At 38.9% G+C, this 15,613-nt stretch overlaps 1 protein-coding gene across 1 annotated transcript in view; it reads right to left on the bottom strand.

Annotated features, from left to right (window-relative positions):
- Positions 1–15,613, bottom strand: part of MAP3K9 (mitogen-activated protein kinase kinase kinase 9) — a 61,942-nt gene that overhangs the window by 12,266 nt on the left and 34,063 nt on the right. The window contains exons 4-9 of the mRNA XM_005522608.3: positions 14,308–14,456; positions 10,710–10,885; positions 8,430–8,670; positions 7,170–7,292; positions 6,264–6,417; positions 407–519 (exon numbers count right to left, since the gene is read on the bottom strand). Of these exons, the coding sequence (XP_005522665.1) occupies positions 407–519; positions 6,264–6,417; positions 7,170–7,292; positions 8,430–8,670; positions 10,710–10,885; positions 14,308–14,456 (956 nt within the window). The remainder of the gene's footprint in view (positions 1–406; positions 520–6,263; positions 6,418–7,169; positions 7,293–8,429; positions 8,671–10,709; positions 10,886–14,307; positions 14,457–15,613) is intronic.

The following is a 15,613-nucleotide window of genomic DNA, read 5'->3' as shown; positions in this document are numbered from 1 at the left end:
AGCATTTCAAAGGCAACTTACACCTCAGTAACTTCTAGAGTAAATTTGTGTTTGTGAGTGAGATGCAAAAGGTAGAAAAATTTTAAGGATTGCTCCTTGTAAGTGAAGGTGTAAGCATGCTGCACATGTAAATATCATTATTCAGGAAAGGAGCTGAGAGCCAGCATGGAGCTAGAGGAGAATTAACAGAAGCTTGTTAGCTTGACAGAGGGAGAAGCACAAGCAGTGAGGAGAACAAACAGAAAATCATGAAGGAGAAAGTGAACACTTGACAAAGAATAAAAGAAAAGCAGATACCAAACAAAATGAAAACTGTAATTGCTGTAATGTGAAGGTCAGGAAAGAGGCTCATTGAAATGTGAATGAAAGTGGGGATGAGAGTACCAAGTTCAGGGAATTCCTTTACCCATCTCTGCTAAGCTGGTGAATCCTGGGAAAGCAGGTGCAGTTCTCTGGATCTTCCCAAGATTTGGTGCACTGGATGACCACTGCTTGCATCCTTCTACCAGAGCTTTCAGACTGAAAATAGTAGAAGGATGTGAGAAAATGTACCATGCTCACAACCAGTTTCCATTCTCCCCTTATATATTCTCTATTAATCTACTTAAGAGTATGCATGTATCCATCTTAACTACATAGATCTGAAGTTCTCCCACAACAAGAAATTTTGTGATGTCTTTACAGCACTTTAAAATAAAAAATAAAGTAAAAAAAAAGTAAAATAAAGTAAAATAAAGTAAAATAAAGTAAAATAAAGTAAAATAAAGTAAAAAAAAAGTAAAAAAAAGTAAGAAAAAGTAAAAAAAAAGTAAAAAAAAGTAAAAAAAAGTAAAAAAAAGTAAAAAAAAGTAAAAAAAAAAGGTAAAAAAAGGTAAAAAAAAAGGTAAAAAAAAAGGTAAAAAAAAGTAAAAAGGTCAGTTCCTTGTTTGTTACACTGTGGCGGTCAAAAGGCCTCTGCTGATAACTAACAAGCTACGAATGCAGAATAATAGAAGGCACCACTACAAAATTCAGATGAAACGTTTTCTTTCTAAATCAAGGCATAATCTTTTTAAATCTTGATTTCTTTTTGCAATCAATCTTACCATGGCAGGTAAAAAATAAATTGTTCAGCAAGGGGAAGGCAAAACACCTCCAAAAATGTTTTCATGTGAAACACAAATGAACAATGAAATTCAAACATCATTCACTAGGACAAATAAAATAATAAGCTAAAGTCACTGTAAAAGCCATGTCTCTGTATTATAAACCCCAATACTTTTCTTACAAAGAAAATGCCTTATTGAAATACAGTTAAAAGCATAAGTTCTAGATTATGGAGAATAAAGCCCAAGAGAAGAACCCAAACCCAAATCCCTGCTTTGACCTGTATCTAAAGATATGTTATTAGGCTCCTGAACTTATTAGTAATCTCTAGTCACAGATTTTCATTATCATCATCCTGCACTAGTTTCATGACATCAGACATGTCAATAACTTTGATTAGCAGCACAACATCCTGATAGATCAATATTCAAAGTTTTATTATTAATTTATCAACATAGTCTGAACTGGAAAATTTCTGGTGGCTTTCTCCACAAACTCCAACATGAAACATCAGTATTGGTGAAAAGCTACACACTTAGGACAGGCAGAAATTACATGGAAGGAATAAAAAGATCTGCAGATAGTCTGAATGATTTCAACTGGACACACAAAAGCATTGATTTGTTATTGAAAGAACAGAAAACTTGGAGATAAGATCTCTTACAGAACCATTACTAACTTGCATTGTTCTTGCTAAGACATGTAATTAACTACCATCATTCCCTTAAAGGGAAGTTCAACCATATGTAAGTTACCTCTCATGATTCTTATTTTCCACCAGAATCATTCCGCATTTCTAAGACAGCTTCCATTCCAGGATTTCAAAAATTATATTGGGGTATTTTTTTGCCTTGGTATGAGTTTTTCCTCTGCTCTCTACCCAATTAGAGATACTTGTCACCAAACTATACTGCAGCAATAGCAAGGCCACAGGACCTAAATTTGATTCAGCACATGATCAGTTGGTTGATGACTGTTGTGTGAATGTGGTACAGACATTACACCAAAAGCATCCCCTGCAGTCCTCAATTGCATTGCAAGTCCATCCCCATTAACCATTCTGGCACATGCAGTACCCTGCTGCAATCTTGAATCCAAGCAGCACAGCACTGAACCTTATTTGTCAAGGCAAATAACCACAGGGTTTTATAACAGACATGCCATTCAGTGTGTGGGTCTGTTCTGAATTACTCCCTCCCTGGTATACTCAACTGTATAACACAACACACCAAATAACGTGTGTTGGATCTAAATTACCCAGGTACACAACATGCCTACCTAGGGTACATACTATAAACAGAGATGCATATTAAGGGAAAGCTGGTGAGTGAAAAGGAACCATGTTAGCAGTGTGAACACCTCCAAAACTGAATCTCAAAGCTCTTACAATACAGCTAGAGAACTACTGAGGAAGATGAAATTTCCACAGAACTGGGAAAACACATACTCAACTTAGTTTCTCAGAACAACCTTCCCTTGCAAAGAACAGACTGAAGGTTTGCTGTTACTGTTAAAGTGCAGCTCAATCTGAACAGGAAGATAAATAGCTACCAGAATAATTTCAAGACCTGCTACTTTTGCCTTAAGGTTATAAAATTTTCATCCTTCTCTTTTATTTTTTGCTCCTTCTCTTTCCATTACAATTACAATCCTTCTCTTTCAATTACAAGCAGACCTCAAAGACCTGTCCAGAAAATTGCTGCACATCATTTTAATTAGACAGTGGTGTGCATTTCAAAACAATTCAAAACCTGCTGACTTAGAGAATGTTCCTGCTAGAGCAGTATTGTCTGCTACTGCCCTAAGGAAAGAGAAAATGGAACGATTTGAAAGCACTAGTCCTAAAACTGTATTTCAATCACCAACATAACTCAGGAACCTAAAGACTTCTTACCTGTAATCTATTCAGATTAACTAACCAGAAGGTTGTTACTTACTTTGCTATATTATGACTAAGTCACTTTTCTGTTGCCTTTTTCTACTGGGAAGTCAAAGGCACCTCTTTTTAGGAATGGTAAGATGAAAAGTTTTATTTGCTCAGCAAATTGCAAAAAGCTTCCCTACAACTCTAAGACAGCATCTCTGTTGTCTTAATACCATTCTGTAATATCATGTTAAGCCATTAATACAATACTGCAGTGAATAAAAAAATGTCTGTTGCCAGGCTCACCCCTATTTAGCTTGCAAGACTTTAAGAGATAACTGCTAAAGGATTTTAAGTCACATTCACTATCACCTTCCATAAAATTAGTAACCTGTGTGAAAAGCAGGGTGACCATCACCCATGCCATAGTGTGTGACTAACCAATGCCAAGTTTAAAGACAATCAAACTTCACAGTGTATCCTTGAGAATATACTGTAAGATCACAACTGAACTGCCACAGAACTAGCCCAACATAAAGCTTCATCCAATCTCTGCAATTCAGCACAAAACCCTTCAGCTGCTGTTCATATTCTTTATGTTCAAACATAAATAGGGAAGTGTGAATAATCACTGCACCATCTTTTCATGACTGCCTTAACTTGGGTTAAGACTAACATCACCAGTTCTGAGGCTCACAATGCTATTCTAGAAAAAACGTGGAGAATACATGGAAAGTGATAAAAATTATGAAGATAAAAGTTCCCTGGATCACTAAGTCCAGTCCCACAAGCAGCAGTAATAGCAGCACTTATGCTACCAGAATGGCTTTATAGAGAATACTTGAACTGGACTTCTCTATCCTACATTGAGCTCTTCATTTTACCGCAGTTTTCCCAGGGTTCAGTACTTGTGTCGGCCCTGTTTCATATCTTTATCAATTATCTGGATGAGGGGATTGAGAGCACCTTCAGTCAGTTTGCAGTGACACAAAGTCACGTGGAGGTGCTGATCTGCTGGAGGGCAGAAAGGCTCTGCAGAGGGATCTGGACAGGCTGCATTGATGATGAATCAAGGCCAACTGTGTAAGACACAATAAGGTGAAGTGTTGGGTTCTGCACTTCAGTCACATCAACCCCATACAATGCTACTCATCCCCATCAATGGGGATGAGTGGCTGGAAAGCTGCTTGGGGGAAAAGAATCTGGAGATGTTGGTCAACAGGCAGTTGAACGTGAGCCAGCAGTGTGCCCAGGTAGCCAAGAAAGCCAAAGGCATCCTGGCAGTAAAGTGATTATTCTCCTGTATTCAGTGCCAGCGAGGCTGCACCTCAAATCCTATGTTCAGTTCTGGGACCCTCCAGGAAAGACACTGAGGAGCTGGAGCACATTCAGAGAGGAGCAATGGAGCTGGGAAAGGGTCTAGAAAGTCACTCATATGAAGAGCAGCTGAGAGAGGTGGGGCTGTTTAGCTTGCAGAAAAGGAAGCTGGGGGAGACCTTATCACTGTCTACAATGCCCTGAAAGAAGGGTCTAGGCGGGGGGGTGGGGGGGGTGTCAGCTTCTTCATCCAAGTAACAAGTGACAGGACAAGAGAAATGGCCTCAAGTTGCCTCAAGTAGACCTCAGGAGAGGTTTAGATTAAGTATTAGGAGAAATTACTTCACTAAAATGTGGTCAGGCATTGGAATAGGCTGCCCAGTAAAGTGGTGGAATCATCATCCCTGGGAATGTTCAAAAGGTGTGTGGATGTGGCACTCTGGGAAATGGTTTACTTGTGAACATGGTAGAGGCTAGGTTAATGGTTTGACTCAAAGGTCCTTCCCAACCTTAAATATTTAATGAAGTTTTATCTCCTTACCCTGTAAAATTAGAACTTAAAAATACTAAAAAATATAAAGAACTATCTTTTGAGTCACTAATATTTACTGCAACTCTGCTCCCCTTAATTTAAAGTCTGCAGTCTGGCATGATCTCAGCAAGGAGTGGTTCATTGTATGTTAGCCAGACTGCCCTCTCAGCAACACTCTTACATTTCAGATACTCTGCAAAACTCAATATCCATATTGAGTCTCCTAGGAGAGATTCTGAGTACTACAGAACATCTCAGTTGTAGAGAGAACAGGAGCTTCATGAGCAAACACAGTTTGCAAGCAACTCCTTCCCTGTTGTCTGTGCCCAAAAACAATCAGTGCTTCAGACTGTACAGCAATGAACAGAAAATGGAAGAGGTCTATTCCCAGAATTCTAAGAATTTGATTTCAAGGTAGAAGTGTTTTCTTCCAGCTTCAGTGATCTCCCACCCTTTTACATAAATAAGGATTGTAAAGTGTGACATCTGTTTTAATTCCTTAGAATGCTATCCTATCCTTCAGTTGTACAGTAGGTAAACCACAGGCAGCAGTCAAAGAAGCTTTCTCCATATTGTCCTGCCAACCTATCTTGAGTGTCTTAGAGAGAGAACATATTTTAGTAGATCCAGGCCATCTTGCAGGGGGCTACAATAGTGATGCACTATGCAAACATCAATTTTTCACGCATTTCACACCTGAACACACAATAGGAAAGATAAAGATTATAACCAGCTATTTTATTTTCCCTGATAAAAACCATGGCAAGAGTCAGACCATCAATTTATCAGGGGGAAAATGTTCAAACTCCACTAAAAATTACCAAGCATTCTTTTAGAAGGCCAAAACGGCCCTATGTTTAAAGCAGCATTCCAGCAATGATTCACTGGAGCCCAGGAATAAATAATTCAGACACACAAAGAGGGGAAAAAAAAAGCAAACAAAAAAACACCACAGAAAAATAACCTATAGAAACAGAGGTACAACCTGTATTTCTGCAAAAGTCACTTTCAGGATTGATTCACTCAAAGTACATGTCCTTTTCAAAAGACTGAAGAGAAGATATTTGTTTGGCTTTATCAGATACTTTTTATATACTAGCATTTAAAACAAGAAAAAGCATATCTGAGAATCACAAGAGAGAAGCAGTTTCAGATATTATTTGAAACTACAGAAAGCTGAGCCTTGAAATAAAGAAAACCTACTAAAGAGAGTTTTGCACAGCTAAGAAGTTTGACAGCTCACAAATACACCTAACAGTGTAATAGCAGATAGTGAAACATCAGTTGCTAGCAAATTAACTGAATGCAATTTTGTAAACTGCTCTGAATCTCTAACATCTCTGGTACAGGAAAGAAGTTTGTGAGCAGAAAGGTGTTTGTAAGCAGGTAGGCAAATCTCCTGTGAGCCAGCTCATGACCGGTTTTAGAACCTGGACATGAGTCTTCCTCCAGTCCCTCTCTTACCCCTCTTCTCCTGCACCTAGCTCCTTGTGACAAAGTGAGCTTGGTCCCCAGGTGCGTCCCTTTTTCTTCTGGCCTCTCTTCTCTTCTTCCTCTCCTTCCTCCTTTGGAAGGACTGAGCTTCGTCCCCATGTTTTACTGCTTTCAGCAGGTGTCACTTCACAAGCAGAAAGAACAGTGGAAAATGGGAAGGAAAAACAGATACACAAATTAAAAGAATTGATTCCACAGCAGCATAAAGAATAAAACATAGGCCAGAACAGGAATAGTAACAAAAAAAATTCCCATAATTCTGACCATTTATAAACACAAATCTAACAACCAAATGCCAAATTAAGCATTCCCTAATCCTTCAAGTATAGGTAGCCTCTCATAGAGTAGCTTTATTCTATCACTGGTTTCTCTTTAGAACTACCATTTTGAAACCAAACACACAAGTGCTGTGATATCCAATACAAACACTAAACATTAGTTAACACAATTTTCATAATTTTAAGACATGCATGTCTGCCTAATTCTGTGTTATTATGGGAACACTATTTGCATGACAAGTGCCCTTGTTCTCATTTCCTTAAAACGGTAACTTAATACACTACAGCAATGCTTACAGATCTACTCTGCAAATAACTATTTCTTAAAATTAACTTGTACACCTAAGGAATGTATTTTCTATAGAAACAGCAGTATTTCAAGAACTTGGGTAAGCGTGGTTTTAACTCTGAAGGAGGTGATACTCCCTTCATCACCACGACACTCCCATTTTTCTCTCTAAATGCATACATGCAAGGCACAAGGCAAACATTTTAGGTACTTTCTTTAACAGTCCTGTCCTAGATATGGAATCTTGGCATCTTAACACGCTGACAGACCGCACATTTCCCAAATTCAATACTACATTGAGCTCCTTACACTGTATGGCCCTGAGTCTGGGAATAATGGTAGGACTTGCAGGAGGGCTGGAGCAGCTACTGATCAAACTTTTCCTTTTGTCCATCGTTGGAGAAGCCTGCACAGTGAATTTATGCTGAAAATCTGTTTAGCAAAAGAAAAAAGAAAAAAAAAAAGCAGAAAGACAGTTAAAATTCTCTCTTCTTTTAATATAAGAAAGAAAGAAATAATAATTTATGTTAACTTTCAAAGAGTGCAACTTACAGGATCTATGTAGAAGTGAAGTTTTAGAGCTAATTGCTATTTGCCCATTGTACACACCGAGAACTCAGAATGAAGATGTGCATTCAGAGCCCTGAAAATGTATCTTCTGCGTGTATGTGTGAAACACATACACATACATTGTGTTGACTGACATGCCAAATTACATCCCTGTATGAATCCTTGCACCTTACCTCTCAGTTACTTAAGCACCACCAAAGATAGGTGTTTGCAGACCTAAACAAAGGCACAAGTAACACACATATAATCATAATTTATTTTCTGAACAGCTAATGTCTCCCAGAAAACAAAGAATATAGTACAAGTCATCATCTCTGATGCAATGATAAGCACTAGGTGATTTACAAATCCCACACTTTTGTTTTTTTGACAAATTTGAATCTCATAAAGAATATGCAGTAGAAATGCTAAGGATTCAGTGTTTCTGAACATCACCATCTTAGCTCTTAAGAGTGACTTTGCCAACACCTTATTAATATTTAACATTTTTTCCAGAAGTCGCTTCTGTGTTAATAGGAGTTCACCTATGAACTAGCAATCTAGGGCTTTAGTCTCACAGCTATCAATGTATTTTTGGTAATTTTTAGATTCCTACACCAAAAAATCCAGTAGATTATAGTTTCTCCTGCAGCATTATGTAATATATTCCCTGAGCATGAACCTCCATCATCTTGTACATACATCCTTAAAAAACTGATTATTTTGAGTACTAACATGTTAAACTGCAACATCACATTTTTACAATAAGCCATATATAGCCAATGGCTAACAAACACATAACATTTCAAATTTACTTCTGGCCTTCATCTTGGAACTTTGGGCAATGCTAGCCACAAGATTTGAATTTAAAATTAAAATTTAGTTTATTGATCTCAAAGAGCCACATTTTTCCTGAAGTACATCAAATCCTTTCTAATGTCTAGGGGTCTAGTAGTAAGGAATTATCAAACCCACAGGTTTGCTCCCATTTCACTTGGCACAGCCTAACACATCACCAACCTGAAGGCAAGCTGATATGATTGCCATCTTTTAACTTGAGCCGGCTCCTCTTGAACTTCCCCATGCGTTTCTTGACCCGAGGCTTCTCCTGACACAGCTGGTGGATGATGATGTTGAGCTCCCTTTCCAGGATGTCAATCTCACGTTCTGCCAGTTCCTGTTCGCGCCTTCGAAGCAGCTCCTCATGGTTCTTCTGTTCAACAGCAGCACGAGTCAGCTCTTCTTCCCATGTGCGCAGCTCCTGCAGGGAGATAAGAAAGTAGAAACAAAAGCCTACTGTGTGACCTGTGGGTTAAGACTAACATCACCGGCTCTGAAGGCAGAACTTCAATGGCTTGTACCCACAGAACCGAAAACATCACTGGTTAAAGGCTCAGCTGAGAGCCAAAAACAATCCTCAAGGACTTTGATGCTTGCTGTTCAAGGCCCCTCGTACCAGTATTAAAATTCAGACACAACCACTTGTAAGGCCACACCTGAAATCCTGTGTCAAATTCTAGGCTCTCCAGTACAAGACAGACATGGACATACTGGAGAGGGTCCAATGAAGGGCCATGGAGGTGATTAACAGACTGGAGCATCTCTCTTCAACGAGAAAGGGCTGAGATACATGGGTCTGTTCACCCTAGCACAGATAAGGCTTGGGTGGGGTGAAGGGGGATACTACCAGTGTATATAAAAACCTGAGGGAAGGGTGGAAAAAAGATAAAGCCAGCCTCTCTTCAGCAGTGCCCAGTGACAGAACAAGAGGCAACAGATACACACTGAAACACAGGGAACACTCTGAACACTTCTTTACTGCATTCTAAGCACTGGCACAGGTTGCCCACAGAGGCTGTGGAGTCTCTCTCCTTGGGGATATTCAAAAGCCATCTCGACATGGTCCTGGCAAAAGCACATAAGGCAAACCTTTCGATCTATCCCTTGCTGACAAAACAAATTAATTGAAACTGTCCTTGAAATCCCAAAATCCCACTGTGCTCCTCTCCTCTCACCACAAGGACAAAAGAATTCTGCACTTAGAATAATTCTCTCCAGATAGCCAATTCCAGTGCAGAAGGCAAAAACTGAAGAATTCAAGTTAAACATCAGATAGATAATCAGATAGATTTTAATTTAGATGGTTTTAATAATGACACTGTTACCCGGCTCATCACCAGGGAGACTTGATACATTTTACTCAAAAAGTGAACAGCACATAAAATTATTTTCCCATTGCTAAAGAGGAATACAGTACTCAGCCTGAGGGCAGTGTAGTTAGTACCGCTTAGCTGTTTGTCTGTTGAAGTTTCTGGTTTTCAGAAACTGTTCCTACACAGTTACGCCATGGGACAATGGTAGCAAGGAAATGCCTATCAGCTAATTTATTTTTCCCAAAAGGTACTAAAATAGGTGAATAGAAATGTTTTAAGTATTCTGTAGAAGTTGACTTCTTTCCTCTGACTCAAAGTCTTCTTTTCCTTCTCTCTGCCTCCTAAACCCAACCTCTGAACCCAGATCAAGACAGCTGCTTATTATGAGTTTACTTTCAGGCAAGAGACTGTGAACTTACAAATATATCCTTGCACTAGTGATTTTGGTTCTGCTGCAGTTTTTCTTTCCAACAACGAAAGACAAACTCTGTTAGGACCTTAAATTAGACACAGCAAGCTGTGCTTTCTGCAAACATGCTTGAATAAAACTTCAGCTTTTTCACATCTTCTTTTTGAGGCTCATGGTCACCATTCCTGTTATTCCTGCTAGCATTTTTGTTTCCTGCTATTTGCCCAGACGGACTTCAGTTATAGCAGTTACTGGACCCTTCCCCTGGTAGCACTCATGATTATTATAGTCTGTGCATTTTGGTTGTGATCAAAACATTGAAAACACAAACCCAGCAGAACCAAAGCTGCAATGTTACCTAGAGTATACATATGCTGAAACTACCCCTCCCACATTTCCTGTTAATAGTTTTCATTTGGTTTCTCAATTAAGATGTGAATAGTTAAACAGTTACCAAATGCAATAAACAACTCATCACAGCAATTTGCACAGAGTATAATGGAAGCTCACGACAATATCAGAAGAAGTAGCAGCTCAGGACGTGGATATTTCTTTTTCTCATGATTCTACCCTTGTGTGTATCATAACCTACTATTAATCTGGGGACTTAATACAAGCTCCAATAAAGCACAGACAAAATTAGCTCTGGGATACACTAAACAGTGATCCCCATTTGAACTATGAATGGGGAAATTACAATCCAGACAGCACAACCAAGGAGCATTGCTCTCTACTTACCTTTTCTTTGGCTCTGAGCTGATCAAACATCTCTTGGATCTCTTGTTTCCAGTCTTCCTGCAGGGAGTGGAAGGAATCTTTGGGCATTTCAAAAAAACCAGACTCTTCTATGGCAGTAAGATGGTCTAGGATAGTGGCAAAGGAAGGTCGTGAGTGTGGGTCAGGGTTCCAGCAATCTAGAAGAGAATAAAGACAAACAACTGTCAAGCATCTCTAAGTATGGAGGTCTGAGAGGATGGGTAATGCTTTACTGATCCCCAGTGGCTAAGAGTGGCATACACACTACCTGTCTTACCCTCGCCTTCCCACTGCCCACTTGCACTATCGTCAAGTATGGAATTCATGCTTGTACAATATCCAACAGCACCTGAAATCTTGAACTACCTAACTACCTAGGTCTCTAGGCTCTACTGCAATAATATGTCAAGTAAAATACAGATGTATTAATTTTACAGGTTACACCTTAAAGCATTTTTTAAAAAATAACAAGTAACTTCCTTAAATATTTTGCTTTAAGATGCACGTGTGTTCACAGAGTAGAAATACTAAGCAAGGCTCTTGCAAATACTTATTTTATAATAAGAGTTAACAGCCATACTGTAGGAAGATATCTATCAAGAGATTTTCCTGATTCTAATTCTAATTCCAAATTCTAATACTAAGCTGAGTCATTATGAATCTTTTCTCAGAATGGAAAACCTCTCCTGCAAAGCAAACTGGGCATAACTTGTGTGAAAATGGGAGATTCAAGTAAATACAGACATCCAATTGTGCATTTGAAGTTCTCCTATTTTTACAGGTTCTTTTTTATTATTTGAGAGAAAATGAATCAGACATTTTTCTTTTGCTTTTAGGAGAAAACACAGATAAACAAGTTTTTTTTTTTAAATTTACAATCTAATGTAATTATTCAGCCAATTACTGAGCTCTAAAAACACAGAAATGAAGGTAGCCATCTTACCACATAAGGCAACTCAATGAGCAACAGTACAAAAGCCAATGTTTTACAGTGATGGGAATTGAGCACAGAAAACAGAAACAGAAAATAGGATGAAGCAACCCCTCAAGCTACAAACAACCCCCCAAACCATTTTGATTTAACAACACTTTTGAATAGGAAATCTGCACTCATTCAGTCCTATCTCTTCCTTTCCCCTCATTTCTACTCCAGCAGAAAAAAAATCACTTTCTCATTCTGTGTTGTCCTGTACCAGCATTTACATGGGTTCTTGTTCAGCAAGTGTCCTTATTCTCTTTAGTACTGCTGGATGCCTGCATGCCAAAATTCCAGAGCAACCAAATAGAAAAGCTTCATATTCACACGTAAGGAATACAGCTTTTCTGTGTGAATGGAAGTAACTAACACGTGGGTCTCTCTCATCATATAGCATTGCTCCACATGGTCACTGGACTTAAAACACACATTACTACAGCACAAGACAGGAATTATAAAAATGTTCTAAAAGTTTTCTAGACCTTGAAGTCAGAAAAAAGGGAACATTCTTAAAAATATTAGATGATGTCCTAAAAGACATTCATCAAGGCATGATGAAAGTTCATCAGTTTTGTGGACTGAAGTACACCAAAGGGCAGCTGTAATTAAAAATAAAAATCACTTCACAAAACCTGTGCAACAGCCAAGGCTTGGTTCTGCAGTTCCTTTCTTGGATTTTACCATTACTGAGATTTTGCATTTGGGAGTTGTGCTTTCAAAATTGTGGGTTCCATGCTGGAACACATTTGTGTTTATGGCTTTTAATTTGCTTCTTTTATGAAAGCAGAGAACTGAGGATGTTGAAGAATGCTCTGATGATCCCCTGCTGCTGGCCAATTAGTAGCAATGGGTGTTACAGCTGGATTGTCAGTGCCATAATCCCTGTTTCTTTACCTCAGGTTTTAAGCATGGCAAAGCAAACATGACCCGAAGTAAAGCAAAATGCTGCAGCCAGCCAAACGCATGAATGAGTGAACAGGATAACTAGCAGGTGGCCCGTGGCTTTTATTTTCCCAGGCCTAGATCAGCCATTATTTGCACTAATGAGGACATTGTAACATATAACTCTTTTCTGTGAAGAGCAAAAGTTCAGCTCTGTTGTCTCAGTGAAGACCACCATGGCAGTAATTCAAAAGTAAAAGCAGCATTAGAGGAAGAAGAGTTCACCCGAGATGGGAAACAGCCTGTCTGAAAAACAGCTTTGGTGAAGGGGCAGAAAGTAATTGGGTTTTTTTGTTCTCATCTTCGCCCTGCACAGGGAGAAGCCAAGTATTCCAAAGCCACGTGGGCGCTCACCCCTCTGCTGCTGGGTTCAGGCACTGGCCATATGCCTCTACCTAACTTTCCCAATAGAGGGCATCATTTTGAAACCCTCACTTACAATTATGAAATCCAGGAAACCATGTAAAAATAAACTACCTGGCACAACACTGAGCTGGTAGTTTCATCACCTCTTTCCGATGTAGTTTCTCACTTTACACTGCCTCCAAGCTATTCTACCTGCAACTCTATTGTTTACTATCCAGTAAGATATTTCTCTTTCAGCAGAATATACAATAAATTTTTACTTTAAATTAACTGAAGCTTGTAACCTAAAGAAAAGACCAGTGAAAGGCAAAAGCATTCCAAAAGCAGGAAAAAAAATCCATCAGAAACATTTTCTTCATGATTCTTATTCATTTCTTGAGGCTAAAAGTACCACCAGAGGCCACAGAGTATCAGTTCTATGTCGAGACTTATTCTTTGCTCACCAAGACTATAAACCAAGCTTGATTTCTCTTTATCTTGTTTTCCTTTCTGCCAGATAGATATAAAAATGTTTAGCACATATATATATATAAACACCTAGAAATCCTTGGGAACAGGGACACTGACAAAAATACTGAAGGTAAGGAAGAGAGAGAGAGGGCAGGAGAGAGGAAGGCAGAAAGGGAGGAAGGAACAGCTGAAGCTCAGGACACACAAAAGTAGTTTCAATGGCCAGCAGACCAGGTCACATGAGTACACTTGAAAACTACCTCACACGATCCTTTTCAGTAACTATGGCAGCTCTGATGACTAACTCCTGTATTTTTTTCACCTCTCTGTAGCCCACCTTGGGTATGAAATACCTCCACAGACAAAGCAGAAAAATCACATAATTCTGACTGAAAATATGGGTTGTTTTGGAATGTCAAAGCCATATTTAAACCCTCTCCCTCAAATATCAATAGGATGAAGTTTCATTTCAAACCAATCTGCCACTACTAGTAAGATGCTTGAGCTATGAATTTTAAAACAAGTTAAAGACTTCAAACGGGATCAAAATATGTGAGGTTTTGGTGTTGGCGAGTTTGCACCACTAGAAAACAAGCTAAGTGATGACAGCAATAGCCCCCCTTTTCCTATAAAGCCAGTTGATAAAAAAATCTCTTTCATTATTCTGGTAGCAGACTGACTGTCACAGCACACTAACAGCCAGGCCTGGCTCCCACAATAACCTGCACCACTGAATGAAGCCACTGGAAAGATCGGTGCTCTTAGATAACAGAAGAACACAAAGAGGCCATGCTCAACAGCACTCTTAAAACAGCACAAACCACACTCACACCACAGCTGGCTTACCTTCCATGAGTTTGGCAAAAGGCTCAGGACACGTGGAAGGGATCGGAAGGGCAAGCTTATTCATAGCAACACCGTACGCTACTGCAAGACCATCGATTCCTCGGAATGGTACTTCTCCTGTTAGCAGTTCCCAAAGCAGCACACCATAACTATTGGGAAGAAAACAAAAAGGAGAACAGGTGTTTGACTTTAACACAGCCTTTGTTAAGCAACAAGGTACCTGAACCTGGGAGTCTGGTATACTAAAGAAATTGCAGTTTGCAGGACAAGCTTATCATGAATGCCAAGCTGGTGATCTGCCCTATTTTACCTGCTTTTTTTTTTTTTTTTTGAGTATGAAATAAGACGACATTTTCACCTTTTAGGCAAAAATAATTTTCTCTCTGAAACTGGGAACAATCTGAAAACCATAGATCTTCTAATTTAGTTTCAAACCAGGACCTCTCAAAACACCCAAAAATATGAAGAAGGCTTGAATGGTGGCTTGCAATTTCTAAAAGTAAAAAATACTTCTTCAGAATTAAGTTGTCATCTTAAGATGTTCTACAAAATACTACCTATGAAGTTATGGAAATAGTTCCAGGACTGTTATCCCCCAAAGTATATGATGAAAAACACAACCTCAGAATATTTTTTCTGCTTCTAGGAAACCCCAAAGAGAAACTGCTTCTTCATACTTGGTGACCTGACAGTTTTTTCTTCCATTGTTCTTACTCTCTTGTGAACCCATTGTCCTGGGGTGACTTTTACCACCCATTGTGTTCTGTGGTAGCGAACTCCACAAACTGAATGATGCATTGACAAAAAACACTTCTGTGTATGTGTTTTGAGCTTGTCACTTGGTAATTTCATTGGCTTCCCTGTAGTTCTTTCAATACAGGAAAGTATAACATATGTTCCCGATTAGCTCCTTCCATGCTGTCCATGGTTTCACAGGCTCCCATACATCCTGCCTAAATCATCATCTTTCCAGACCCCCAAATGCTAATCTAGCTAAATTCTAATCTAGTCACTATCCTGAACAGAAGCCATTTCATATCTTTCACTGACCTTGACATCTTCTGTTGTCTGCTCATACCAGCAAAATCACAAAGTTTTAAAGATGTGGGAAGAGGCATAAATGGTATTGCGTGTTTTGTTTCTTTCCTATTAAATTTTCATTTGCCAGTTGCCTTTCTTACTCTTTACAAAATACAAAAATGAAATAAGTTATCCATAGTAGCTCCAATGTGTTTTTACTGAATTGCAATAGTAAAATTTAGAGCCCATAAACTGTACACATGAAATTCTCCTATAGGTACTACTT

The sequence above is a fragment of the Pseudopodoces humilis genome, chromosome 7 (genome assembly GCF_049639895.1).
Source record: "Pseudopodoces humilis isolate 2021_Gansu_Grassland_sample_001 chromosome 7, ASM4963989v1, whole genome shotgun sequence".
Taxonomy (NCBI): Eukaryota; Metazoa; Chordata; class Aves; order Passeriformes; family Paridae; genus Pseudopodoces; species Pseudopodoces humilis.
The sequence above is the reverse complement of the archived record's forward strand: the minus strand, read 5'-3'. Positions and strand labels throughout refer to the sequence as shown.